The sequence below is a fragment of the Petromyzon marinus genome, chromosome 1 (assembly GCF_048934315.1).
Source record: "Petromyzon marinus isolate PM22_M1 ecotype Great Lakes invasive population chromosome 1, UKy_Petmar_22M1.pri1.0, whole genome shotgun sequence".
Taxonomy (NCBI): Eukaryota; Metazoa; Chordata; class Hyperoartia; order Petromyzontiformes; family Petromyzontidae; genus Petromyzon; species Petromyzon marinus.
Window position 1 is genome coordinate 6844265 of NC_133667.1, and position 27919 is coordinate 6872183.

The window sequence follows — 27919 nt, forward strand, 5'->3', positions numbered from 1 at the left end:
TGGTTCATCAAGGACTGCATACTGATGTACCCCCCCTGGTGAGACATTGCTTAACCAACACATACTTCACCTGGAATGGAACTTTCTACAAACAAACTGAGGGCACCCCAATGGGCTCCCCCCTATCTCCGGTTGTAGCCAACGTATTCATGGAAAAATTTGAAACTGACACCATCCAGACTGCCACTCTACGCCCGACCTTATGGAAGAGGTACGTGAATGACACTTTTGTCATCTGGCCACATGACCAGCCTGCTCTAGACCAATTCCGCGACCACATCAATTCCATACAACCAGCCATCATATTTACCATGGAGGTCGAAAAAGATGGCAAACTACCCTTTTTGGATGTCTTAATTAAAAGGAGACATGATGGTTCAATGAGCCACTCTGTCTACAGGAAAGCTACCCATACAGATGCTTACTTGAAACCGGATTCCCACCACCATCCATCCCAGAAGAACTCCCTCATCAAGACTCTATACCATAGAGCCCAATGCATTTCCGACCAGGAACACATTACCAGTGGACTCAAGCACGTACACCAGGCTCTCAGGGCTAATGGTTACTCCGACTACACAATCCGCAAAGCCATCACTCCAGTCATGAAGAAGGATCCTCTTGTGGAGCCACTCAAAACCATCACCTTACCCTACATTGCAGGGGTCACTAAAAATATCTCCAAAATCCTGAATAAACACAAGATCCAGGTCCGATTCAACAAAGTACATACAATCCGTGATCTGGTTCCATCTGTAAAAGATGTTGTTCCAGACATACAGTACCCGGGCATTTACAAACTAAAGTGCCTCTGTGGTAGTAGCTACATTGGAGAAACCAAACAACATATTTCGATTTAAAGCTTTCGTGACTGCAAGGATTCATCTTCTTTGGTTCTTTCGGTAAAGTCACGTAGAATGAGAATAAAATAATAAATTGATAAAATAAAATAACGCAATAATATTCTCTGTCTGGTAGGACAGTCTCGTCCCTTCACCTGATGAAGGCCGCTTGTGTTGTGGCTGAAACGTCGTGAGAATATTGCGTTATTTTATTTTATTTTATCAATTTATTATTTTATTCTCATTCTACGTGACTTTACCGAAAGAACCAAAGAAGACAAACAACATATCTCGGACCGCATCCGCGAACATAAAGCAGACTTGAAACACGGTAGAACGAACTCCTCTGTCCGTGGCAGACCACTGTTATAATTCAGTGGGCTCACATGACATTGACTTCGCCAAGACGGAGGTTCTTTGAAAACCAACCGGCTACCATGAGAGATTCGTTCATGAGGCCATTCACATTTACAAGCACAGAGACAATTTCAACCGAAAGATGGATTCTGGCTTAGTAACCATTGGAAAGATGTCTTAAACCATTTCGGTTATTAATTAATTGTATTTTACGATAAACCTTCAGACCGCAGCTCTTTTGCTGGCATTGACTCTTAATACCTCTCACACCACGGTTAATGGTATGGTTTACAACATGGAGTATAACAGCGCCTCGCAGCTGTCTCTCTCCCCCTCCTCCGTTCCGACCATGGATGAACTCGTCCGTCTGAACGGGGCTCGTAGCTATCCGTGGTGCTGAAGTAGAGGGTAAGAATCCACCCATTTTTTTCACCATATAGCATTGTGATATATAACGACTTATTGTTGGTAGCTTAGCTGATTGGAGAAAACCAACACACCTGAAGACGACCGTTTGTGTTATGGTCGAAACGTCGTGAGAATTATTATTGTTTTATATATATTTTATTATTTTGTTGTTTCCCTTCAACGTGACTTTACCGAAAAAACTAAGAATATGAATTACTGCAGTGACGAAAGCTTTAAATCAAAACATTGAGGTAGTTTATATTTTAGTTTTTATTGGTTTACTATATGGTATTCATTATATAGTGTAGTGTATACCCAGTTACTGTTAATAGCTCAGCTTATTGAAGAATATATTGAGTACATTTATTATATTGATGTAATTTAGACTTAGGTTTTTTCACATCTTTAACATAGCTATTTCTGTGACCAGTCACAAGCTAATCCCTCAGTTATTTCAATGCTAAATTATCCTGTTTGATTTGTACTAGGTGCCTCTGTGGATGTGTAGGCTTTGACTTTAACATAGCCATTTCTGTGACCAGTCACAAGCTAATCACTCAGCTATTTCAATGCTAAATTCTCCTGTTTGATTTGTACTAGGTACCTCTGTGGATGTGTAGGCTTTGACTTTAACATAGCTATTTCTATGACCAGTCACAAGCTAATCACTCAGTTATTTCAATGCTAAATTATCCTGTTTGATTTGTACAAGGTGCTTTGTGGATGTGTAGGCTTTGACTTTAACATAGCTATTTCTATGCCCAGTCACAAGCTGATCACTCAGTTATTTCAATGCTAAATTATCCTGTTTGATTTGTACTAGGTGCTCTGTGGATGTGTAGGCTTTGACTTTAACATAGTTATTTCTATCACTTCTCTAAACCAGCTTAAAAGACGCTACGAATCTTAACAACGTTCATTGAAGCTCTGTCGTCCCGAGAGGTCTGTTCCTTTCACCAGAAGAAGGCCACTTGTGTTGTGGCCGAAACGTCGTGAGAATTTCATTGTTATTTTATTATTTTATTCTCATTCTACGTGACTTTACCGAAAGAACCAAAGAAGATTACATTTTTTAAATTAAACATCATGAGTACAATAGAGGGTGCTTCATAGAAATGTAAACACTTCAGAGAATTTGCAACAATACCACAAGAAAAGTGCCTCTCTGGAGAGCACCTGGAGAAGATTTCAGGCACGTGTTGACATAGATGGCGAACAAGTGGAGACTGACTTTTTTAAGCGATTAACATTACATTTGTTATCATGCTACAGTGTATTATTATCCGTGCTTTTTACATTAAAAACGATAGTCCCATACAAGTGTTACCATTCTGTTTGAAGCATCCTGTATATTAATCGATGTACGATACAAGGCGCGTGTCGTCCACGTTGTCACGAACCCGCAGTGGCATTGCAGCCCGCGGAGCAGCTGGAGGGGCGCGGCTGAGGCGGAGTTGTGGGCGTCACCATGCGCCGCGTCACTGCCTCGCAGCCAACGAGTGACGGAGCGCAGCCCACAGGAGGCGGGGCTGTAACAGGCCCCGCGCCCTATTTGTATCAGCAGGAAGTGGGCGTGGCCTTAACCGAGTGGGCTTGTCTGTCCAAATATGGTCGTCGTGGATCGTGACTCGCAGCTCAATGTATCGATTCCGCTCGGTCGATCCGGCACCCAGCTCAAAGTCGAACTAGCGGCCATCTGGAGAATGTTTCCGATTTGTGTCTTCAGTGAAACTCCGCGGTTCACGGATCAAATTAAACGACACCCATTGAGTGGGCACCGTGAATCCGCAACGTCGATCGTCTTCCCGCGGATAATCGAGAGTTGATTTGTACGTTTCTCTGTACAGCAACGTGCGGCTGTGGTGTTTGTAGATGGGGGGGGGGGGCATTTGGTGCACGTGGTAAAACAATTTGCATGCGCCTCGTGATGTAGTGACGTGCCAGGTGCGACACAATGATCACGGTGGCGATGACGGGCAGCGGTGGTGCAGTAGCTCGCTCACTGCGCTTCGAACCTGGCACCCCACCATTGATTTCCGGCCACGGCAAATACTGTACCAGTTGAGCCTGTGTCGAGCCACTCTTATTGCGACTCAGCCTGAGACGAGTCCCTCATGCAGTATGCACTTTGGAGATGAGCAATGGTGGATTAACAGGGGATGGGGGCGGTGGTGTTTGTGGATTGGGGTTGCTGGATGATGAGCAGTTGTAGCTGCAGATTCATTCTTGTTATATTTTCATTAATCTATTTCTACAATAATTTTCATCCATCTACCATAATCACTATATTTCTCATACGTTACCATTTCTAAACACTATGATTGTCATATCACCATCTTTAACATCGTCTTCATCACCCCATCATTGTTATTCTGCACTTGCTGTGGAATTATAGCGATCAGACCCAATGAGTGTGAAGAGCTCATAGAAGCATTTTTCGATTTAAAGCTTTCGTGACTGCAGGGATTCATCTTCTTGGTTCTTTCGGTAAAGTCACGTAAAATGGAAATAAAATAATAAAAATTAAACATAATAAAATAAAATTCTCACGACGTTTCGGCCACAACACAAGTAGCTTTCTTCAGGTGAAGAAACAGGACTGTCCAGAAGACAGCGCTAGAGTGAACACTGCCAAGCATGGACAGCGTCTTTTAAGCTGTGTGGACAGAATTAACATGAATTGGCATGTTGCCCAGCACCACCTCCACGACGGTCAATGGTATGGTGTATAGCATGTGGTATAATAATAAATAGTATAACATTGTAATGTTTAACATAATTCATAAGGCAATATATAGTATCGCAATTGTATAGAGAATATACAGCAGTGTCATACAGTAGGGTTGATAGAATAAGACAGTGTAATATTACGTCTAATATTTTATAGTCTAAAGTATAGGGTAGTGTATAGTAACGCAGTGTATAATTAAAAGGTGGAATTTTTCTATGGATATGATATTATACCATGTAGTTTAGATTGGAAGGTATAATATTGTATTGTATAGCAGTCTAGTTATATAGCATAATTATATCGCAACACAGGACAGAGCAGCGCACCTTGGCTGTCCTACTCCTTTTCTTTTTTCTGTGGTCCTCAGCCCCCCCCTCATCCACTCCGGAGGTGGGGCTGGGTAACATGCTAATTCATGTTAATTCCGTCCACATAGCTTAAAAGACGCGGTCCATGCTTGGCAGTGTTCACTCTAGCGCTTTCTTCTGGACAGTCCTGTTTCTTCACCTGAAGAAAGCTACTTGTGTTGTGGCCGAAACGTCGTGAGAATTTTATTTTATTGTTTTATTTTTATTATTTTATTTCCATTCTACGTGACTTTACCGAAAGAACCAAGAAGACTCATAGAAGCAGTTTAACTCACAAGAAATTAGTCACGCATTTTTCATGCAACGTTTTATTTTATCGTATAAACCTGTGCCATGCAGATAACGCATCGAGACGCATGCGCGCTCGTCAGTGAATATTGTGAAGTGGAAGAGCTGTAACATGCTGCTGCACAGTGAATGTTGTGAAGTGGAAGAGCTGTAACATGCTGCTGCACAGTGAATGTAGTGAAGTGGAAGAGCTGTAACATGCTGCTGCACAGTCAATGTAGTGAAGTGGAAGAGCTGTAACATGCTGCTGCACAGTGAATGTTGTGAAGTGGAAGAGCTGTAACATGCTGCTGCACAGTCAATGTTGTGAAGTGGAAGAGCTGTAACATGCTGCTGCACAGCACCTTGAGGACGGCACTCGGGGCAAGGCGCCATCCCCGTGCCCGCCGCCCGTACAGCCCGCGGCTTGCCCCGCCCTCGCTACAGCGCTGCACATCTCTCACGGAGCTCAATATACCCGCGAGTACATCCACGTCTCGTACGAGAATAGAAACAAAGTTTGTCTGGCTGGATTCCTGTCTGGCTGGCGCGCGACCGGCACGTGGCCAAGTGGTGACATCATCGCGCACATCTGCGCGATGACGTCACTCGCATCGAACAGCGTTGAGCCGGGTTCGTGCGTGCTGACGTCATGTCCCCCCCCCCAACCACCCACCAGCCTGCTATCATAGTATCAGATTGTACGACATCAAACACAAGTTTTGCTGGCTGGCTGGCTGACTGGAGGGAGGGTGGACGGATGGGCACCTCCAATGGACATGTGGGTTAATACTTATGCAAAAACGAAACGTGTGTAGCCTATGGAATGTTTCATACATAAATATACTATAGGATATCCACAAAAGTAACTCGTATGACTCGTTTCAATAGTCAGTATATACAATGATCTTTGTGTGTGTGTATAATATATGCTGTTAATCAAATAAAATCAGGTTATTTAGACAGCTACAAGAAATCAATATCAGTAGATCAAACTATCAAATATGTAAAGTAAAAACACATTTTCCCTTAAAATATTTGATTAGAACGTGGTTAGTCAGCAAAATGCAGTTCAGTTAGGAAAAAAGATAATATATTTGGTAAAAATCGCAAATGGTATACGGTAGTTTTGACATATATTGTAATTCTATAAGTTATCACCTTTATTTTTCAGGTAATCAAAGCTGCTTGGAATAGAGGCCAGCTACCACAGCACTGGAAGGCATCGCATTCAATGACAGGGAGAGAAAGGAGAGCAGTAACTAGTGGGCCAAGCCTGCTGAGCACTCCACGTGAGGGATTTACTAAAAACTTGGTAAATGGGGTTCATAATCATAAAGAAAAGGACTCAAAGGAAAATCATGGATTTAGATCAAGGAGAGACTGCAGTGACCTGATCTTTACACAGAAGAGTTGGGGATATGGGGAGGACCTCTGCATTTGCTTCATCGATGTTAAGCAAGCGAATGACTGCGAGGTCGCAGGTAAGATAATTAAGTTGGCTGATTGAGCACCTGTATCGTAGTAGATAGGCCTGTGTATGAATAGGTGTCATCAGAATGGTTTGATGTTTGGACAAGCATTCATCACATTGTTTAACGTTGTGCTGGACTACGTGTTCAATGACAATTTGAATGGAGTTAGCACAGTAAAACACCCATAGATCAGTGCAGCTGAGATGAATGTGGGACTTGTGCAGACAGAAGCGAATTTGTTGGCGAGTACTGTGGCTGGAGCTGTCCAGCTGTTGGCAGTCGTGATGAACTGCAGCTGGGCATTAGGATCTTAAGGTGTAAACAATCACGAGACGAAGTTAATGGCTATCGTTAGACATGGGGCTCCTACAATAGGGTCGCAGGAGGAAATAAGGTTAAGGTGGTAGAGGACTTTGTGTTTTGGGCAATACCATCCACAATGCATGGGGTTTGTGAGAATTAGGTCAGGAGGCATATAGCTTTAGCAGGTCAGGTGTTTGAAGAGCTGGGGATATCACTTTGGTAAAGAAAGTAAACAAATCTGGCCGTAAAAAAGATGGTAATTTACGTAGAAGTGGTGTCTAAATTATTGCATAAGTCAAATAGATGGATTATATGCAGTTTAAAAATAAATTGTTCGCATTTGAGTACAGATATCCGAGACCAACATGATGAAATGTATGAGCAATGCAGCATTCCAGAAGAGAACATGCCAGGTCTATGTTGTAGATATGATCAGGCAAAAGCTAGATAGGACACGTGTACAGGAAGGAGGAGTCCTGGTTTCTGAGACAGAGCACTGGAGTGGTCTCCATACATCTGGCGACCAAGGGGAAGACCGAAGGCCAGGTGGTGCGATCCTGTTAAGGCAGATGTTGGAGGTATCGTGTCTACTTTACAGCGCCTTCAGGATCTGGCAGAAGGTATATAGGATTGGCAAAGTGCTGTGGCATCACTTGCTGTGCCCATGATAGTATCTTGATCTGGAGACAAAGTTATTTTGACAAAAGTACCTCTGAATTAAATAGTTGATTGTAAGATGGTTCATTGATATCCTCTGTTAAGATACCGTTTATAGCTGTAAACTAATTTTTACTTTTGATTTAAACCTTTCGTGACTGCAGTAATTCATATTCTTAGCTCTTTCGGTAAAGTCACGTTATATAAAAAAATATTGTATTATTTTATTGTTTCCCTTCAACGTGACTTTACCGAAAGAGCTAAGAATATAATTTTTACTTCTTCACTTAAGTTTGTATACTAGAGAACATAGAACATGTCCTTATCTTCTCAAAGTTTTACAGACATTGATTGCTTATGTAGATATATTTGTAATAATGTTAAAATTAACTGAAAACTTCCTGTACATTCAAGGATATAGTTTTGAATATTCAGAGGGCTGTATAACACAATCTATCTCAGAAGTCCTGTACAGGCTGTACGTCATAGGCAATGGGACCATCCATAGAAAATCCCACAAAGAATTTAACACGTTCAATGCTCTTGCCCTTCCGCAGCTGTCCAAGGTTTACTGGGCGCACAGGGATCTTGATCGCCTCATTCTTATCGTCTCCAACATTGAATTTGTGATCCAGAAATATATTTCCTTCATCGTTGGTTGATCCGTGCACTCTGAAAAGCGTTTCCTCAACCCGTCTCACTTTCAGAATATCTCCACTGAGCCATAATTGATGCAACGATTTCCCAGTTCCCTGCATCTCCGAAGTCTTGTCTATCTTCTGACGAGACACGATCCTGTTAAGTCCGGTGCCGTTTCCCAAGAAAAAGTTGGTCATAAACTGACGCTTACGGCTAATGAATTCATATTTCATTCGGAATGATCGCTTCATGGCCTCAATGCAACTTGCCAGGGTGCGCACATCACGCCTGTTGCTGTCTGCTTTGGGCCACAGGAGCAGCATTGCCAGAAAGTATGGTTCAGGAAATCGGTACTCCAACCCTATCTCAAGGACCATGTCTTTGACCATCAACTGCAGTTTTCCATGTGGAGAAATTCTTTTGGATGTCGGACTGACGCAATTTAAGACAAGGTTAGCAAAAATAAAATTCTGCTTTTCCTTAACATTGTTACCATTTCTGCTTTCAGCAAGTATATTTTCATAATTGCTAATTATACATTCAAGGCTTTTCATTTGGTTATTTTGAGGCGATAGATATCGTATTAGCCCTGTAAATCGATCGCCATGTTTTGCTTCAATCTCTGATCTGGCACTCAGTCGAGGGCATTTGGCGGCATCCACTTTGTTATCACCGTCCAAAATGTTTGAACAAAAAGCATCTGTGTACTGAGAATAGTAACGCAAGATTGTGTGACGGACTCTATTTTCAGTTTTTTCCTTTTCAGAATACCTGGCCTTAAAGAGCCAAAAGTAGTCTTCCAAAAACTCCAAAGAAATCTTCATTCGGTTTTTTAATTCTCGAAGGTACCATTCATTATTTTGTAAAACTTCCACTGTGGCTCTTAATTCCTCATCACTTGTGGGAATCCGTGACAAGTCTATCCTTCCATTTAGATATGCCACCTTCGTTTTTTTGTTAATTTCGTAGTTTTTGTCAAACAGTTTGGTAAGATCAAAAAGGTGCAATATGTATGAGGCCACTTCAACATCACCAAAGAATCCAGCAGTGTTGAAAACATCATCTTCCTTCTTAGCCAGTTCCTGTGCTTCCTTGAAAAAGTCAGATGCCCTTTTTGCCAGCTGCAGTGCTTTATTGAGATCTGATGGAAGGAGAAAGCCCCTGTTCTCAATTGCACGGAGGTCATATGTCTGCTTCAGCTCACACTTGTAAACTTGACCAATTGTATCTGTGATATACGAGTTACTTTTGGCCAATGATTTTGCAATCTCTGCCCAATGTTTAGCTTCGCCAAATGTTTTCTCTTTTAGGGAGTAATACCTTGCCAGAGCCTGAGCCATTACTGCATCTTTTGGGAATCTGGCTGCTGCACGAAGCAGCACATTCCTGGCCAATTCCATGCCGGTCACCACATGGCCTGACTGAGATGCACTGAATTTGTTTGAAATTACATCTTCAATGAGGGGTGCAAAGAGAGTATCTGTCTCATCACCCTGTTCTTTTCGATGGCGTGTGATGAACATGCTTCTCACATTTTTTACCAAGTATTCTCTCCCCATACCATCCGTGTAAAGTGAGTGTTCATCCAGGATATCATGTGCAATTTTACATCTTGATGGGCCACCAGTTGTTTCAAATTCTTTCAGCACTTGCTCTGCCACTAGTGGGTGTGACATTCTCACAGATTCATAAGTGCCATTCACTTCATCCATGGGGCATTTAATGAGCAGTAATTTAGCATGCTTGCTCAGCCCATCGTCAAGAGTTTGCTTTCTCCAAAATGTGGATTTTACGTGTGAGATTCCAAGAATCACCTCACACCGAGTCACCGGTATTGATGCGTTCTTTACGTAGCTGTTTAGCAATGCAATGTAACTGATAAGTTTACCATTTTCACTGTTGCAGTCAGCACCTTTCATCATATTCTTTACCATATTTGCGATGTAATTTGTATCAAAATTTTTCTTAATGATCATAAACGAAAGGAAGCTGTCACATTCTTTGTAATCATTTTCGATTTCTTTAAGCTTTTTTTCAAACCGTTCTTGCTCTGTTGGAGAAAGTTTGTGCTCTAAAATGACACTGTCAAAAACACTTGCCTTTCGACTTTCTTCCGGGGCCTGTGAGCGCATGCAGTTAATCATCACAATGAGTGGCTCATCAAATGGAACATCTGACAGCTCGGATATTATGCTGTGTTGCAGGTTTCTGAGGCTTTCTGCATCATCAGCATCATCAACGAGAAGAAGAACCGGGGTGTAGATATTAGGGTCAGCCTCTGCATACTTTAGCAGTGCTTTGACTTGAATGGCAATTTCTCTGTGATCATCATAGTTGTTTTTAATCACAGCACACCTAAACCTTTTCCTGAGCTCCCACAGGACATGCCATGCAAGTGTTGTTCCTCCACAGCCAGGATGGTGAAACAAATTCACCATTTGAAGGCATCGCTTTGACCTAAGTGCATCTTCAACATTCTGCTTTAAAGGACGAAACGGCTCACGTTTGATGAAAGGCTTTCTTCGCTTTTCAGAGAAATAAAAGTTCCACGGGCAGACTTTTCCTCCCTTGTAGTAGTTTTCCTCAATACTTCTTCGAAAGTCGTCAAAACCTTTCTCATCTTTTTCTACTTCAGTGCCTTCACATTCATTCTCACAAACAACCGTGAGGGAAGACATGCGCTCCTCCTGCACTTTGGTCAAACAGCAGGAGCCCCCCGTGGACGTACGCAGAAAGCGCTGTCTGCTTTTTGACGCAGCTTTGATCTTGAAAATAGTTGAGTTTACGTGCTCTAAACTCATAACACGAATTGATTTATGTCCCAAGTCAGTTTCGTCAACTTTTGTCTGTGCAAGGTTGGCCCAGCTCTCGTATGTTGCCACGTTTTCTGTTATCAACATAATATCAGCAAGGCCCTGCATTTCCTGATGAAAGTAGAAAAATGTTTCCATCATTGGGTCAATCAAATTGTCAACTTTCATGAGGGGCAGAAACACAACAAGAAATCTCCCACTTGGCAAAAGGTCCTTGTGGCACAACAAGCTAACCAGCCTGCTGTGGTTTCCACTCTGCTTTCTCTGAAACTCTTTTGCATCCATGGCTTTGTTATTGCCTATGTCTGCCCTTCCATTGCAGAATATCCAGCTGGTTTGCTTGTGAAGGTTAAGCTCCTTGGCTAATGTTTCAATGTCAGAATGTTCACGTTCTACAAACTGCCAAGGAAAATGCAGATTAAGTGATCTATCAGGACGGACACGGCTGCACAGTCCAGAGACGTTAGATTCAGGGTCAAAATCAAGGACAGCAAACCAATTTATTTCTTTCACAAATTCAAGATGTTGAAGTTGGCTTTTGTCTGCTTTGTTAACCACCAAAATGTAGGAACTAAAATACGAATCATCGAGTGTCCCTTTTCCTCCTGTTATCAGATGAGTTAGTTTTTTGCCTTCATCATCTGGCTTACGAACTATTTTTTGGTTGGTTTCGGCCAGTTTTCTCTGCTCATTCCACTTTTTCACATCTTCACAAACGCGTCTATACTCTTCTTTCCACTGTTCCGAATTCTGTGTTGCCAGAATATCCTTAGAAGATGCACCGTCTCGCTTATACACGTGGTTCTCTTTATCCGCTTGCCATTTTCCATTGACGTGTTTCATTTGCTTTATTTCATAAACATTGTCTTTGCATATTGTGCTCTTAGGGATAACATCGACTTCTATCACGTATGCACCAAGACTTGTATGTTCAGGCGAAATGACCTCCACAAATCTTGGAGGTCGTATGCATTCTTTAGCATCTTCGATCCTGTCTTTCTGGAAGTACTTTGAGATGTTGTTGTCGATTGTATCAACAAACTTGCTCTGGTCTTCTACGTGGACACCGTTAACTTCACCGTGCCTGTACCCGCTCTTCGTGTCTCCCACACCAAAGTGTATGGTGCCATTTGTCCTCCTGTTCATGCACCCAGCAGAGAACCTGAACACCTCATTACAGAATTTCTTCATCTTGGATTCTTCATCAACGTCGCCCTGACAGGCAAAAAGCTTAAACTCGTGAACCGGATCTATATAGTTTGTGATTCCTGTTTCACTAGGCAGCACACTTCCTCTGATATATCTGTGTGATGTGTAATGGTGATCAAATGGGCATGGTGAGCAAATATTCACCTGACTCTTGCTGGTGTTTTGTTGGCTTGAATCATCAACAGCGGAATGCTCCTGTGTCCCCACCTCTGCAGGTGGTTGTGAAGCTTCTTCATGTACCTGCTGTGCTATGTTCGTGTCATCACCATGAACCACATCACCTGGCTCTGTCTGCTTCTGATCCGCACACTTCTCTTGCTGTTGTTCTGTGCCCTTTTTATTTATTTTCTTGTTTTTATTCGGAGGGTTTTCTTCAGAGTTTGAGAACTTGGCTTGTGTGCTGCCAGGAACGAGTTGTGCCCCCTTTGTTTCACGGTGGCTCTGAGCATTCACAGAACCGCGTGCAGGTGTTGCTGCTATGTGGCTATGGGTGCTGGACGACTTGGGCTTGGACTTCAGGTATTCGTCACGCGAGTCTATGAGTAAGGATATTTGTAGCGACTTGAGACCAAACTCCTTGAGTTGTTCACGCTGCACCTTTACTAAAGAAGGCCCTGTTAACTCTTCCTCGTGTAATTTGTTGGCATGTTGCTCTTTCAATTTAACTTCGTGAACCAACCAGTAGCGAACATGGTCTTCATTCCAGTCTTGCATACTGGAAGGCAGCTTCACATTCTTGTCATCACCCTCACGTCCTAAATGTGAAATTGAAAAAAAAAAAACGTTGAAGATTAAAAACCTAAAACCTTTACATAAAAAAGAAATTGGGTACATTCAGGGTGTGAAGTAAAATTGCATCTGGCGATGGTGTCACCGAATTTAAAAGAGTTGAGGAAGGCTACAGGAAGCCACCTCAACCTTCCTTCCCTCGGTATGGCTCAAGAAGCCGAGTTGAGCGTGTGCTGCTGTCAGGTGACCAGGGTCAGTGGCATCTGAAAGAGATAAACTCGAGCCATGGACCTGCGAAGGGCCAAAGACGTTGAGGGGTGTATTTGGGTATTTTATTGCACTCAAGACTCGGTTTTATAAACTACTGTGAGCTATATACTGGATTTGTGTGTTTTGCCATTAGTCTATGATTAAATCATCACAATAGAAATGTAGTGCAGGCCGGAAAAAACGTAAATTTCCTAAACCATAGAAACATGCATCATGTAAAAACAACAGCTGTTCCTGAAGACCATTGGACACTGTACTGATGAGTCCTAAGAAGAACGAAACTGGTCTGCAGTTGTCTCTACCTCACTGCTACTGTCAGTCGCCACAGTGGTGAGATGTTAACTACCTCGCCTGGTATACAGGAGGTCGTTGGTTCGATCCAATCCCCGACGCCTGTATATTTGGAGTTTGCATGTTCTCCCCGGGGTCATGTGGATTTTTCTCTGGGTCCTCCGATTTTTCACCCCCCATTTAGAAACCTGCCTTTATAGTATTTGGCTGCTATCCATTTGCACGTGACAAGCTACTTCGTTGAGCACTCATATGTGACCAGGTTGCTTCTGAAAAAGAGCTCTATAGCTCAGTGGGCCTTACCTGGTAAAATAAAAATAGTTTAGTTTTTGTTTTTTACATTTGTAGTCACCATTGCAGTTCTTCAGGAACTGCTGATGGTGTTTTTACGTAACCTATAAAGGCCGATACATTTTTGTGTATATATCTGTGTGGTTAGAAACGTATGGCGTTGATTGCATTATAAATTTCATAATAATAAGCATCCAGCTCTTAATAATGAGCAACCGAAGCAACACATTGCCCATTTAAATGTTCACCTGAAATTGTGTTGGAAACAAGCTGTGTGCATCACACGTCCGCGTGTAACAGCGGCAGCGCATTCACTTTGTGGAGCCGTGCAGAGAGGCTGGGGATGGCGGTCAAGGGGAGTGCTTCACGTGGCACTGTTCAGGCTTCACTTCAGACACTCCTTATCTCTCCCAATCCCTTATCTCTTTCTATTATCTTTCCCCATTTATAATCTCTCACATCCATAATGTCTCCATGTTCACTATCTCTCCCCCTTCCTCAGTCGCTCTAAATAATTACGAGCTATGATCAGATGGCAATTTGAGCAAGCCTGCCGATATGTGACTCCACTTAAATAAACCCCGTATTTAAAAAATATGATTCCAGTGCAAAAAGCTCTAAAATCCTGGCCGTGTTCTACCAAACAATTGTTGGGATTCACGTTGCACCTGGATAACCCTTTCAAGCTATGCACACAAAAGGCCGTGTTTAGCTTTCTCTTATGAGGGTGCTATTGTGAAGGAGGGTGCTCATCAAGCACCGAGTGGTGCAAGCCTAGAACATTCCTGCAATACTTTGCCCACGTTTGAACTATGGAGTCCAAATGTTGTTGAGATACAAGTCTCCACTGTGTGGTGATACCTGTACGGACTGCATGGACATTTCCATTGGTCCCCCTGCTCTTTCTTTTCCCCCACAGCTGTAACGCAGCACTTGTTAGTGTGGGTATCGGTGGATCACTCGGAGACCATTACTTGCTTGAGACTCCCGATCTGCAGTTAGTTACTCTGCCTCTGGGTACTCTGGTTTGTGATAAAAACTGGAAATTAAGTAACTCGCCAAACTTATGAGGTTATAAACTTCCTGAGAGAGACACCCAGTCCCAGTATTTTAACCTCAGAGCTCAGTAGTGCATGCTCGTTGTCTCTCATTGCTTCTGACAAGGCTTGTAGCAGCCTTCCAAGCAGCTTGACAATATCCATGATCTTGAAGATTCATGATACTCAGATATAATTCAAAAGAGGCTCTTCTCTGCTGAAAACGCCCCGAACCTGAAGCAGTACATCGTCGTCATGCCCAAGCATCGTGAATGTGTTCGGTCTCGTAGATGTCAGACGTCAAGTGCATTCGGGCCTGGTTAGTGCTCGGATAGCAGACTGCCTGTAAATACCCAGTGTTGTTAGCTTGGGCCATAATGTGACTGGGTGATTGCTGTTACAGCAATGACTCAATTGATTATTGAATCCATCTGTGTAGAAATCAAGCGTGCTACCCTCTCGTATGCGTGATCTTTCTTAGTTGCACTCGTTTATAAACAGGACCTTGCTAAAATGACAGTCTTGACAATAGCACGGCCCAACAATCACCCTCACTGGCCCAGCATGGGAAAGCCAGAGCTCTGCCATGCGTGCACCGAGGTGAGCAGACCGGCCCGGGAGCGCCTCGCCTGGCGCGTGCGTCGCCTGGCGGGAGACCCGGTGGACGATGTCAGAGACGTCAGGGAAAGCGGTCCACACACCTGGAGAGCTGCCACCCCTCAGCGGGTACTGCACGTGCAGGTTGGCTTCGTGGAGGCCCCCGTGCGTAGACAGCCTCGTGGAGAGAGGCAGCTTAAAAAACAAACGAGGCAAGGTCATTCACTGATGCGCATAAGTGTATTTATCAACATACAACTCTCATGACCTACTGTAGGTTATCACGAGTGTGCACTGTTCAAGCATTGTAAGGGCTATTAAATCGTTCTGTCTCACATTTCCTCTGAACTGGTTCAATGTCTGTAAAGAGTCTCGATCTTCGTGCAGCGCCAGTCACCGCTGACCGCAACGCTGCCGGGTCCGCCGACACTCGGTGTCCAAGTGTGCGGAATGATCAGGGTCACCGTGAGCTGCCAAACAAAGATGGCGACGATTGACAATGGAGTGTACCGACACACACGTGATAATGCTGCACATGGAAACTACAATTGTGTGTTTTTCCTCTGAAAAACTATGAAGAACAATGTAAGGGATAACTGATCTCTTACAAAACTATTTCCATTTGTTAGCCTGTCAGAGTGCTACGCAAGGAGCATGTGGCAATAACTGATGATGAGTGACACAGTCACGGTCATGGATCAGGGAGTCGCGTTGCAGGCAGCTCGATGACCGAGTTGGCTCGCGCTGCACTGCGCCCCAGTCCCCTCCATCGCCTCCCACCACCCTCACGGCAATCCGCCCTTTGCTGCAGTACTCCCCTGCTGCTGCTTGTTGGGGGTTCAACCCCTGGATACAGCGTAGACGCACTTTTTGGTGTAAGACTTCCGCAGTGACATGACAATCATGGATGATGTACACGCAAATATAAATACAGACGCCTTTCAAGATTGCCAAGTCGCTAAGCTGAGTCAGAGGGGTAGGCGCACCGGAGCCCTCGTGCTGAGTATCCACGACCAATTGGAGGGGCGCTGCTCTGCTCGCAGGCTCAGCCCAGATTCCCCAGCGCTGAGCGCGCTCGCTCGTGGCCTCCGGAGCTCTCCGTGACGAGGGGGCTGCGCACGCTCTGCTCCTCGGCGGCGCACGGTGCCGGGCTCCCCGTCACGGGGTCATCGCGGAGCGCGACGAGGCGTCAACCTCCCCCCTCACTTCATCTCCAGATCCACGGTTTTCATTTTCAAAATGCGTAGTGGCAGATCGTGAATATTTTCGGTTTTACCTTGGGACGGTCTCACCTAGTCCTGGCTTAACCGCGCCGAATGGAGTTTGAACGCAGTGTCACTGTGGCATCATTGTAGCCGTGGGAGGTAGGGGAGGGGCCACTAAGAGTAGAGGCCGACCGAAATTGAATTTCTGGTTTCAATTCTGGTAAATTTGACCGTGGCTGTGTTTCAGTCGAAACCAGATCGAAAGTAAAAAATTGACTTTCTGCTGAAACCGAAGCCGAAACCGAAACTTTAACTACACTTTCGACTGAGACCGAAACAGAAAGGTATATAACCGAAGTTACTGAACACAAGATTTATTAAATATGTCATGATGCAATGCTACTTTAATTAAAAATAAATCTAGAACTAATCATTCAGAGCCTGCAGTAAAAGTCGCTAAATATAAAATCTTTAGGTGTTACTTACTTAGTAATTATATCCAAACAAAGAAATGTTGTAGTTAAGAAACAACAGTTTTTCCGCATTCAGCCAGACAGGCTGCTGTCTGTTGACCGGTTGTATAGACATTAGCAGCCCATGGTTGTGCCTGTAATCTCGCTCCCAAGATGCTGCTGCTGACGTGTGTGTGTGTCAGCCTATCGCATAAGATTGCTTAGCGCTGACTGACCGGCCGATAGGCAAAGTGATAGATGTAGCACTAGCATTATATTCAAAAAGTAGATCTTTGGTTCACAAATGACCGAAAGTCAATATCAGTTTCGGCCAAAGCCGAAACCAGAACGAAAGTTTAAAATTGACTTTCCACCGAAACCGAAAGTGTGCTGAAAGAGGCCATTTGCCAACTTTCGGCGCCGAAACCGAAGCCAAATTTCGGTCGGCCTCTAATGCCAAGTGGCTTTCAGTATAATACATGATGTGTATAATACTTTATGTGTATCATACATTATCTGTATAATAAATTATGTGTATAATACATTGTGTAAAAGACTTCGATTTAAAGCTTTCGTGACTGCAGGGATTCATCTTCTTAGTTCTTTCGGTAAAGTGACGTAGAAGGGAAATAACAAAATAATAAAAATAAAACATAATAAAATAAAATTCTCATGACGTTTTAGGCACAACGCAAGCAGCCATCCTCAGGTGAAGAAACAGAGCTGTCGGAAAGACAGCATCTTAATGAACACTAAGCTTGGCAGCGTATTTTAAGCTGGGTGGGAGGAGGAGAGAGCCTTGACAAAGGAGTTTACATATCAACAGCGGAATTTAGCATATTGATGACAAATGCAGATATGGGGTTAGTCACTCCTTTCGGAATGTGTAGGCGGTGGGGGGTCTCAAAGTCATATTATGCTAGTGTATTATGTAGGATTAGCAGTAATAAAGGGAGGGAAATTTTAATAATAAAGAACTGCAGCAGTTCTTTGGCTAACCCCATATCTGCATTTGTCATCAATATGCTAAATTCCTCTGTTGATATGTAAACTCCTTTGTCAAGGCTCTCTCCTCCCACCCAGCTTAAAATATGCTGCCAAGCTTAGCAGTGTTCATTAAGACGCTGTCTTTCCGACAGCTCTGTTTCTTCACCTGAGGACGGCTGCTTGCGTTGTGGCCGAAACGTCGTGAGAATTTAATTATGCTTTATTTTTATTATTTTTTTATTTCCCTTCTACGTGACTTTACCGAAAGAACCAAGAAGATGTGTAAAAGACATTATACATATAACACAATGTATCATAACTAATCATTCATCTGTATTATGAAATCACGATCACCCATAACTCTTCTGCATATATCCTATCTCTCATATCCCTTCTCTCTCCCTCTCTGTATTTGTTTGTTTCATTGCTGTGCCCCACTGCTCTCTGCTCATTCGTCAACGCGGCCCTTGAGGCAACGTCGGGACACCCCTGGGGCTCGACGGCAGGGATGGACTTCTGCCTCGGTGGCTCTGGTCGGGCAGTCACCAACTTGGGGCGTTCACCTTCTTCTGCGTTGTGGTGACAATACCACGAGAAGGGACGATGGCCGTGGTCGAGACGAATGACAGCCAAGAAGGGGCTCGCACCCTTGATTATGTCCACATTAGAGATGGAGCGATGGAATCAGCTTGCCTGCAGGCGCTGGATGAATTATTACAGTGCAGGACAGTGACAGAGAGTGATGGCTTGGGAAGACCTTCACCCAGCGGTGGATTGATCACCGCTGATGATGATGAGCCATGGCGGCTTTTAGTCAGCAGCACTACCGGCTGTCCAGCTCACGTGATATGTCTTCTCCTAGGTAGTGCCTTTCATTTGTTAGGCACCATACGTGGTTCACGCGTGCAAACGGACTGCAGCTTCAAGAGACAGGCTTCGTTGCAACACTGGGAGCGACATCGGCGCGCGATTGATTCAGATAAACATTACAACGGCAGCTGCACCACAACACAGACCGCTGTGGCCTTCAGTGTGATCATTATCGTGTGCGTGTTTGAGTGACTGTGGGCGTCTGGGTTACACTGCCTGGCCTGAGTTGACCTGCAAGGACTTTGCACCTCAGTACACAACCCTTCACCGTGGCAGCCACGGTGGCACACGGGCAGCCGCGTGTCACTGACGAGAACAGCGCCGCGGTCAGCCATAGAGGCTGCCTCCCAGTGCACGCCACTCTGTCTACGTCTCTACTACTCAGCTGACTTTGTCTGCAGTACGGTTGGATATGTATGATTAGCATGGGTAGCAATGTACGGTTTGATAAAAGTTCAACATACATACATGCAGTAAGGCATGTGGGTGTTGTAACAAGCAGGAGATTATGACAATTTTTAATTGTTAAAGTCTTGTTCCATGGCCATATTCTAGAAACAAGCAACTTGCATAGTAGTAGCAGTGCACAGACAGCCCAATCTGTGCACCGGCTCTCACACTCAGCCTGGCCCCGCCGACTGCCCTGCCCGCCTCCCTGGTGAGGCTGCCTGCCGGGCTGCCTACTCAGAGGGCAGTAGGGGCTCAGAGGGCAGATATGAGGGTGCTTGATCTGGGATGCGCAATGAATGGCCCACGGCCCACCCACACTCAGCAAGCAGCTGTGGCACATTAGGAATGGACCACTCTTTTAATTATTTCCTCGTGCAGCAAGGGAGTAAAGTGTGGTTTTGTGAAAGTCCTTATGTGCTGTGCAGTACATCAATGCACTTGTACACCAGCATGTGATAACTAAATTGGGCCTGTGGGTGGCTGGCAGGGTTGTTGATTAACCAGACTTGTACACCAGTCAGGTGGTTAATGGCGACTCGGCTGAGAATTGTTGTGTGACACACGTGCTGTTGTATTCTACAGGTAAAGGACCCAAAGGTTGTTTTTGATCGTTATATAAATGTTCTAGACTTGTTCTAGACTTCAAGCTTGGCTTCGAATTGTTAGTTTGTGATATATTCAATAGGAGGGGTTTTAGCACTGTGCACTGTAAAGGATGACGTACTGTAGTTAATACTTGTAATTCTCTAACCCTAATACTGTTAATTCTATAATCATGCCCATGCACCCAGAGTATGACTACTTGCAATGCTATTACGAATAGAACACATGTACAGTAGTAAGTTGTACAATGGTGACAAGTAGTCCGTATACTGTACACATACAGTACAGATAATGGGTGTAAGATATCGATATAAGTGGATGGTAAAGATAGACATACAGCTTAGGATGAAAGTAATATTCGAATAGTGAAGTCCAAGGGTTATTGTCAAAGACAAAGATGGTTTATCAGTAGTAGAATTGGGTTTAAGAGAAACTGTTATTGATTAACCGGACTTGTACACCAGTCAGGTGATTAATTGCGACTCGGTTGAGGATTGCTGTGTGACACAACGTGCTGTTGTATTTTACAAATTTACCACAATAAATGTGTTTGCCCTCGATTTGGAGCACCTGCCCACGTCCTTCATTTCGAGTGTGCAACACAGCCCCTCATGACGAAGGGCTCCACCATCCCGCTGCTGTTCATGGTAAACCAACAATTGATACACGACAAATGTGAAGCAGTTCACAGAGAGCAATTGAGAGGCATCATAGGAGGCGACAGTGCTGGGGCACGCCTCGTGGTGTGGAGAGGCCGGCTACCCAGCAGCAGCAGCACAGCGAGTGAGTGCATCGTCTGCAGTGCGTGGCTGCACTCACCCGCCTGCCTTGGTGGTGCAAGGTCGCCACGCTCGGCACCAGGGGCCCGTGGCGCTCGTTGGCTCGGCTCACCACGTCGCTCACCCGGTCGCACTCGTTCACCTCGACCGTGTAGACGCCACCGAAGGGCAGCAGCAGGAACACGCAGCCGGCCCTACGGCATACAGAGAGACGCGTGAGCAGCGTGCCACCGTGACGCACACAGAGACGGGAGCAGCGTCCCACTGGCACTCCCTTCCCCCACTCACTTTACCCCACTCACTTTACCAACAGTGACCAGTGTGGTGAAGTATGGTCACACAATCCCCATGACTGACACGGCATGCGGATTCCTTCATTCAGCTGCAGATTGGCAAAGTACGGTGCATGAGTTTTAATAAACCGGTGTCAATGGGCAATCTGAGCGCACAGCGCTTCCGGCTTTTATACGACAGTCAACACGAGAGAGAACCCCGTGTCGAGACGCCTTCCTGTTGCCTTCATCTTCAATACTACATCCTTCGTTGGTCTTTACAAAGGCCGACCGCAGTTGACCTTCCAGTTGACAGTTGCTTCAGCAACCATCGAGTGATGATGGGCTGAGGTATGTGAGCTGGCTGCTGCAGTGCCACCCAGCCTAACATAAGCTACCAGGTAATAATTACAATTATTAATTACAATGACTGATGTATTCACTTCATTATTATCGCGTCAGACACACAGATGAATGATGAGCTGCGTCATCCTCACACTGGGACCAGCACCCTGAGGCTGGTGTTTGTAAGGGGAGTGGTGCTCTGGCACAGCGCCTCCCAGCTGGGTCATCTGTGTGCGTCATCGAACACAGAGAGACGGCCATGGCTGAGCCAATGAGGGACTGCTGTTAATTATATTTGTGCTTATTGAAGGGTAAGAGAGCTGAACTTTGCCACACATTCAGTGAAAACTACGCTTATCAAGTGTTTGTGTCGACTACCTGCTGTGACACAGATCACAAACAGGGACACTGACGAAGAGGATGGAACAGAAGCTCAAAAGTGCTCAAAGACGCCTGGAGAGCTGCATGCTGGGTACTGCACTGAGAAACAAAGAGGACCACGCGGATCAGAGACCACATGCAGGTCAAGATGCACTTTTGGCTGTTAGTGAGCAGGCTGGGGCAGCATGCGTCGCTAGACGGGACGATGGCCGCCGGTGGAGGTTCGTGATTGGGCAGCAGCCAAGGGAGGGAAAGAGCCGCGGACGGCGTCTGCCGTGGAGGTGCAGCGATGAGGTCGCCTCGCGTGCAGCTGCTGGGTGCACCGCTGCATCGCGGGACCATACGGATGGTGGCGTCTTGGGAGGCCTTCGTCCAGCAGTGGATTGATCATGGCTGGTGATAATGATGCTCGAAAATAGAAACATTCAAAAAATCGAAGCCCTTCAATTTGGCTCCTCCAAAACGACAACCCGGAGGGTGATTCGTGTTGCGCATCGGGCAGGGCCAGCCTCGCTCTGCTTTGCTCTACGCCTCACGCTCCACACTTACAAACCAACGGTCCCCAGCACCAGTGAACCCAGCACGTTGTCTTCAGTAAATCGCGCCATCATTGTCGAATCCGGCGTGTCCACTCACACCAACACAACGCACTGTAGATGTGGGCCAATAAGCAGCATCGACCACTTAGACCGTGCAGTAGAGCGAGGTAACACGGCTGACAGTTCCACAACTGCGTGTGGTGTACACCCAACATGTTGAGATATTTCAGTCCCGCATTAAAGGTGTGCCCCAGAAAAACCTGACAGCCCACATTGTTGCACGTGTTCATGAAACAAACAGTGGCTTTAATGAAATACACGGCGAAATAGCTGTGATAGTCTAATCAAGTAACGCCACATTAAATGACAGCATCATGGACTTCATCTACTTTCTCGATCACCTCATCAATTTGTTGCACTTTTTGTGTTTTATTTTACCAGGTAAGCCCCACTAAGCTGTATAGCTCTTTTTTAGAAGTGACCTGGCCATGAATGATAACTCAACAAAGTGGCTTATCAGGTGGAAATTTATAGCAGCCAAATATTAATCGCATGTTTCTAAATGTGGGGGGAAAAACCGGAGGACCCGGGGAAAAATCCACGCGACCATGGGGAGAGAGCGTGAACACTCCAAATATACAGCAGGCGTTAGGGTCGGGATCGAAACCACGACCTCCGGTATCGCAGGCAAGGTAGTTAACATCTCATCAACAAATTCAAGGGCTTTGATTTTTTTGATGTTCTATAATATAGCTGCATTCAGGAGGGGCGTGAATTGGGCTGTTTGACCAACTCGTCTAATGAGAGTTTTATCCTGTAGGAAGAAACCGGAGTAGAAAGAGAAAACACCGAAATACGGGGGGATAATTCTCAGAACTCCGCACAGATGGATTCAAAACAGTTTACTTAATTTGCTATCTCCTCACCTCCACGCAGCTCGGAGAATTTGTGAGTTTCACAAGCGTGCATGATCCACCAACCCTCGCCTCCAAAGCCATGGATCAAAGGTGTGCAGCAATAACACTCCGTGTCCCAGCACTCGCTGACCACAAACCACCAACTTGGCTGCTGGCTGCCATGCTTTTTGCTTACCAGCAGAAAAGTGCTTGCTCAGTAATGTTACTGGCTATTTAACATAGCCGCATTCACTCAAATATCTTAATTATGAATGTCCTGCATGAAGTCAAAGACAAACATTTCAGAGTATCTACATGTACCCGGAATGAAACCGGCAACCTGAGTTCGACTCCTGGCCATGACCAACATCAGTGGTGATGTCTGAACTGGTCCTGGGTAAACATGCACCAACCCACAGTGACCACGGCGGTGAAGAAAGTTCAAACAGCCGCCATGACCGGCACGACGTGGGGAGGCCTTCATCCAGCAGCAGTGACAAAGGGCCGTCTATTACCACCGCCACCACTACGTCTATACTACGTGCACCGCAGTAAACTGCAGGGTGCAGTGCTGGGGGCTGATTGACGTTAAAGAGATGATGCCTCTATGGACAGCCTGTCCCGTGGGGCTTATCGGCGTGTAGCCGATTGTTCATCACTGTGCGGGGTTTGGCGACTCTCCCCGACGTCTCCCCCACTGAGGAGATCCGCACGCTGCTTCTCTGCGACGTGAACTGGGCCCCGTGTCCCCGGCGGCGGCGCGTCTGCTAACCCGTGCCGGATTGCGATGCTGCCCGGTGCCCTCGCCTTACCGTGGCTCGTGCCGCACTGCATCTGACATCATCCCCGTGTCGACGCCCACGCCGGCGAGCTGCATCTCCACCGCGGGGCAGGGCGGCGGGGGGGTCCACACGGCCACGTACGGCCTGCGAGACGAGCAATGGCACGCGCGAGAAGTCATCGCTGGGGAAGCTGCTCGGAGCCAAAGTGATACCTGAAATGAAGACTGGCGCTGCTGATGTGTTGCTGTCATGCGTGGTAAGTCATGCTATGTATGTTGAACATCTTTTGCGCTGTACGTAGCCAACTGTGATAATCGGAGATGCGGGGGAAGGACAACAAACTAAACACAAAACACAGTTCTAAGGAAATGAGTTTTCAATCGAAATGTAAAAGTGCACATTTCCAGCGGCTTCCTAATATCGGAAGAACGTTCCAGACGGCCGCAGCTCATCTGAAAACGCGCAACGCAGTGGCCCTCTTTGTTCAATGACCAGCCAAAGGCCGCTGTGAGGATGACCGGAATTCCCGTGATGGATTATGCTCATAGACGAGATCAGCAAGGTATTGTGGTTCATTTGTGGCAAGCACGTTTTGTATGAGTGCGACCTTAAAAAAATATGTTCATGATTCTCAGGCCCGCATCTATCCACTGCTGAATGAAGGTCTCCCAACACCGTGATGGTCATGAGGATTGTTTGACCATACTTCACCACGCTGGTGAGAGTGTGTCGGTGAATGACGAGTGATGGCCAGAACCGGCTCAGATGTCAATCACCTTTGATGTTGGCAGAGGCCGGGAATTGAACTCAGGACACCGCGTTCATCGTGCGGCACGCAAGCCATGTCTCAATGCTACCCCCCCCCCCCCCCAATGTGAGTGTCTGCACGGGACACGCCTGGGCAATTAGCTCGAGGGAAAGAGCAGTGTCAGCAAAACTCGCTCGGCCAGGGAGGAGAGGGCGTGGAGCAGGTGGCTCAGGCACGCACTCGGCGACGCTGAGTGGGTGGACCGCACTGGGAATGGGACGCTGGAATTTCCAGCAGTGGCTCAGGAAAGGCTCGGTCCTTTCAGAGAACCCATTCCCGTGCACCGATTAAGCCACAGCTTTAGGGGGCCTCCTCCTAGAATCAATGTTAAGTAGGGGGCACGGTAGATCAGCTCATGCTCTCTGCAGGATACACCACCGTGCTCCCCACTGGCATAAGCCATGGCCGGGAATAGAACTCTGGTTGGCAGATTCGCGCAGTCTGCCATGCTTACCATCTCTCCAAGGCCAATTATACAGACGCATTCTGTGTGTGCTCGTGCCCGAACAGCACCTGCCCCAAGTATGTTAAGGCTATATGGGTTATCTTTGTATTTGTTATCTCATGCGCGGAGCGGTGGATCAGTGGTTAGCACGCTCCGCTATGAACCCTGTCACCTGAGTTCGAGTCCCGCTCACGATCAATAACAGCGGAAACTATTTGACCCAGTTCTGGTCCTCCCCTAGGTCGACTCAGCCTTAAATTAATACCAGGTGTGATGTGTAAACATCAGCAATGAGGAGGCGTGGTGCTAGCCCCCCCCCCCCCGCCCCCGTGTTCTGTGCCCGACTTCATTGGTGTTCTCTAACACCACTTGCCCCAACAGTCAGTTCAGGCTATACGGGGAATCTTTATATTTGCTGTTTGTATTCTCATGCTCAAGCAATACAGTCTCGCCGCGGTGTGACCCTGCAGAGCGGGGTGCACGTGCTGTGTCTCCTTGCACACGCGTGGTGTGTGTTGATTGTGAATGGGTGAGTTGTGTTGTTAGTCGTACTTGTGAACCACAACCTCTAAACATTTTATTCCATTTCACATGGAATTCCATGAAAAATAAATTGGTCGAATATTCATCAGCTCTGTAAACATCAATTCGAGATGGAAAAAACGTCGTCATTAATCGTTGGATTTTGTATCCTTAACACTGGCGTCTCGTGTCGGTGCCTTCAATCCGGTGCACTGCGGTTCCCTCCCACGCGCGCATTTCCCATAGAGGAAATGACTCGGCCATCCGGTGTAGGGCTCTCGTAAAAACAACGCCTGTGATGCGTCTCTGCCTAACTGTGGGTCTGCAGACATTGACACCTGCAGGGCAGGCGTCCTGATGGCTGAGTCGCACTTCTCTGAATGTCCTTTTGGCTGTTCCCCGTGCGACACTGAGCGGCACGCGGTGGGCCATGCCTGTGACCACACGCAGCGTGGGAAGAGGCTAGGGTTGGTGCATTACGTAGAGATTGATCAAACTCCCAAAACCCTGCGCCGCGAGAGATGTTAGTGCAGCAAATGGGTTCATGAACCCATCCGTGCAGACCTGCGAGTGTTATCGGCTGTATGCGTTGGGGTTTCTCGGGGTGTTTTGAAGCCAAACCACTCCCCAAAAGCGAATTTGCCAATCACCACATGCAAGCCTCTCCTGAAAAAAATATCTTGAGACTCAGCTTTTCATGGACAAATTACATGATTTTTGTTGTTTTTTCATGTCCTAATAGTACACTGTATCATCTGTTGGAAAACACCATGTGTAATAACACAATGCTATATTACAATACACTGTATACTCTTTCAGAATACACCATGTGTAATAACACAATGCTATATTAGAATACACTGTATACAGTGTTAGAATATGCTATACATTGTGTTATCTCCCACTGCATACTGTGTTACCATAACCATGACTTTGACGTATAATGAACTCGTCTTGAACCGGCTTTGCCCGGTTTCTGTCGGCTTTATCGTCACACCCCTCGGCAGGCGAAACAATATAGAACTTTAAATATTGTAGCACTCTAAACAGTGTAGAACTCAAAACAGTGCAGAACTTTAAACAGTATAGAACTTTAAACTGACCCTGCTCATTGGACTGGAACCCATCTACCTCGAGTCTGTCATTTTTGGCAGGCGAATCTCGAAATGTGTTGAGCTTGATTGACAGTTTAAAGCAAACTCGCCTGTGTTTGTGCCAAATCCCGGCTCCATAACCCTTCGAGGACATCTTTTGGATTCACATCACAATCCCCGTTGTGTCCTGTACTCATGACTGGCAGTGGACTTCACGTGCTCTCCACTGGCGTGATGAAAAGCGCCAGGCAATAGTTGCGTAACACGTGAAGTTAGAATTGGATTAATCGCCCGTTAAACCCACGGCGTGATAAAGGCTCCTCGGCCGAGGTTTAACACAGAAGATGTTCATCAGCTCGTTCTACGCGTGGACTTGACGAGGTGTGCGCCAGTGGCGGCTCTCTGGCCCTCCTCACCCCCTCGCTCCCAGCCGGCCGCGCCAGTGCCAGCGTCGCGACCGTCCGCACAAGCGACGCCTCGCGCGCGTTCTTACCTCGGCCGATAGCCCGGCGGGGTCGTGGACTGCCGCCCCTCCAGCAGCACCCCCACGAGGCGTGCGCAGTGCGATGCTGCTGCTGCCGCCTTGTAGGGCCCAGCCGTGGGAAGGCTTCCGTGACCGGCACCGCCCCGCGTCTGTGGTGGCGCCTGCGTATCCAGGAAGCCGCTCGGCGCGCCGCGCGGTCGCCGTCTCCGATTGCGCAACAGCGCCGGGCAGCAGCGGCCCGCGCCTCACGGCGTGGGAGGGAGAGAGGGAGGGGGCTGCCCCTGTAGAGCCGTCACGCAGTCACTGCGGAGGCTCAGACACGAACACGGCGGAGTTCGTCGTCGAAGCTAAGAGGCGACCTTCTGAAACAAGGGTTGATGGATCACACAGATTGGTGAACCTCCAAAACCCTCCAGGACATTGTAATATCGCAAGTGGGTTAGTGAACGCGTCTGTGTGGACTTTTGAGGGTTATCCCCACCTGTGCGTGTGGTTTTTACTCACAAAACATTCATTCTCGAGGGGTTGGTTAAGCATCCCAGTCGAAGACCCTCTTGGTAAATCATCTTGAGACTCGGTGAGGCCATCGTAACTAAGTAGCAGTGCTCTTACGGTATCAACATCGTGATTATTAATGCGGAACTTCGCACCGCGCCAGGGAATGTTCCTGGGGCAATGGCAGCACGGGAGCCCCCAGCACCACGTGGCGCTCCGTGACCAA

The 27919-nt window shown here is 46.3% G+C and overlaps 1 protein-coding gene across 1 annotated transcript; it reads right to left on the reverse strand.

The window, feature by feature from the left end:
• Positions 1–271: 271 nt before the first annotated feature.
• LOC116940644 (sterile alpha motif domain-containing protein 9-like) lies at positions 272–27787 on the reverse strand. The gene is made up of 5 exons (XM_032950789.2): positions 27208–27787; positions 23876–23989; positions 20671–20824; positions 15389–15479; positions 272–12824 (listed from the first exon to the last, which is right to left on the reverse strand). Exons 2-5 carry the CDS (start codon positions 23938–23940, stop codon positions 7867–7869), a joined length of 5268 nt encoding a protein of 1755 aa, XP_032806680.1. The 5' UTR covers positions 23941–23989; positions 27208–27787; the 3' UTR covers positions 272–7866.
• Positions 27788–27919: the final 132 nt, after the last annotated feature.

Excerpts from the sequence above, each read along its gene's own strand:
- LOC116940644 (XM_032950789.2), bottom strand. The coding sequence starts at position 23,940 with ATGCAGCTCGCCGGCGTGGGCGTCGACACGGGGATGATGTCAGATGCA. Across the intron at positions 20,825-23,875 it reads GCAGTGCGGCACGAGCCACG|GGCCGGCTGCGTGTTCCTGC; the intron begins GTAAGGCGAGGG and ends TGTATGCCGTAG. Across the intron at positions 15,480-20,670 it reads TGCACCACCAAGGCAGGCGG|CTGCCTCTCTCCACGAGGCT; the intron begins GTGAGTGCAGCC and ends TTGTTTTTTAAG.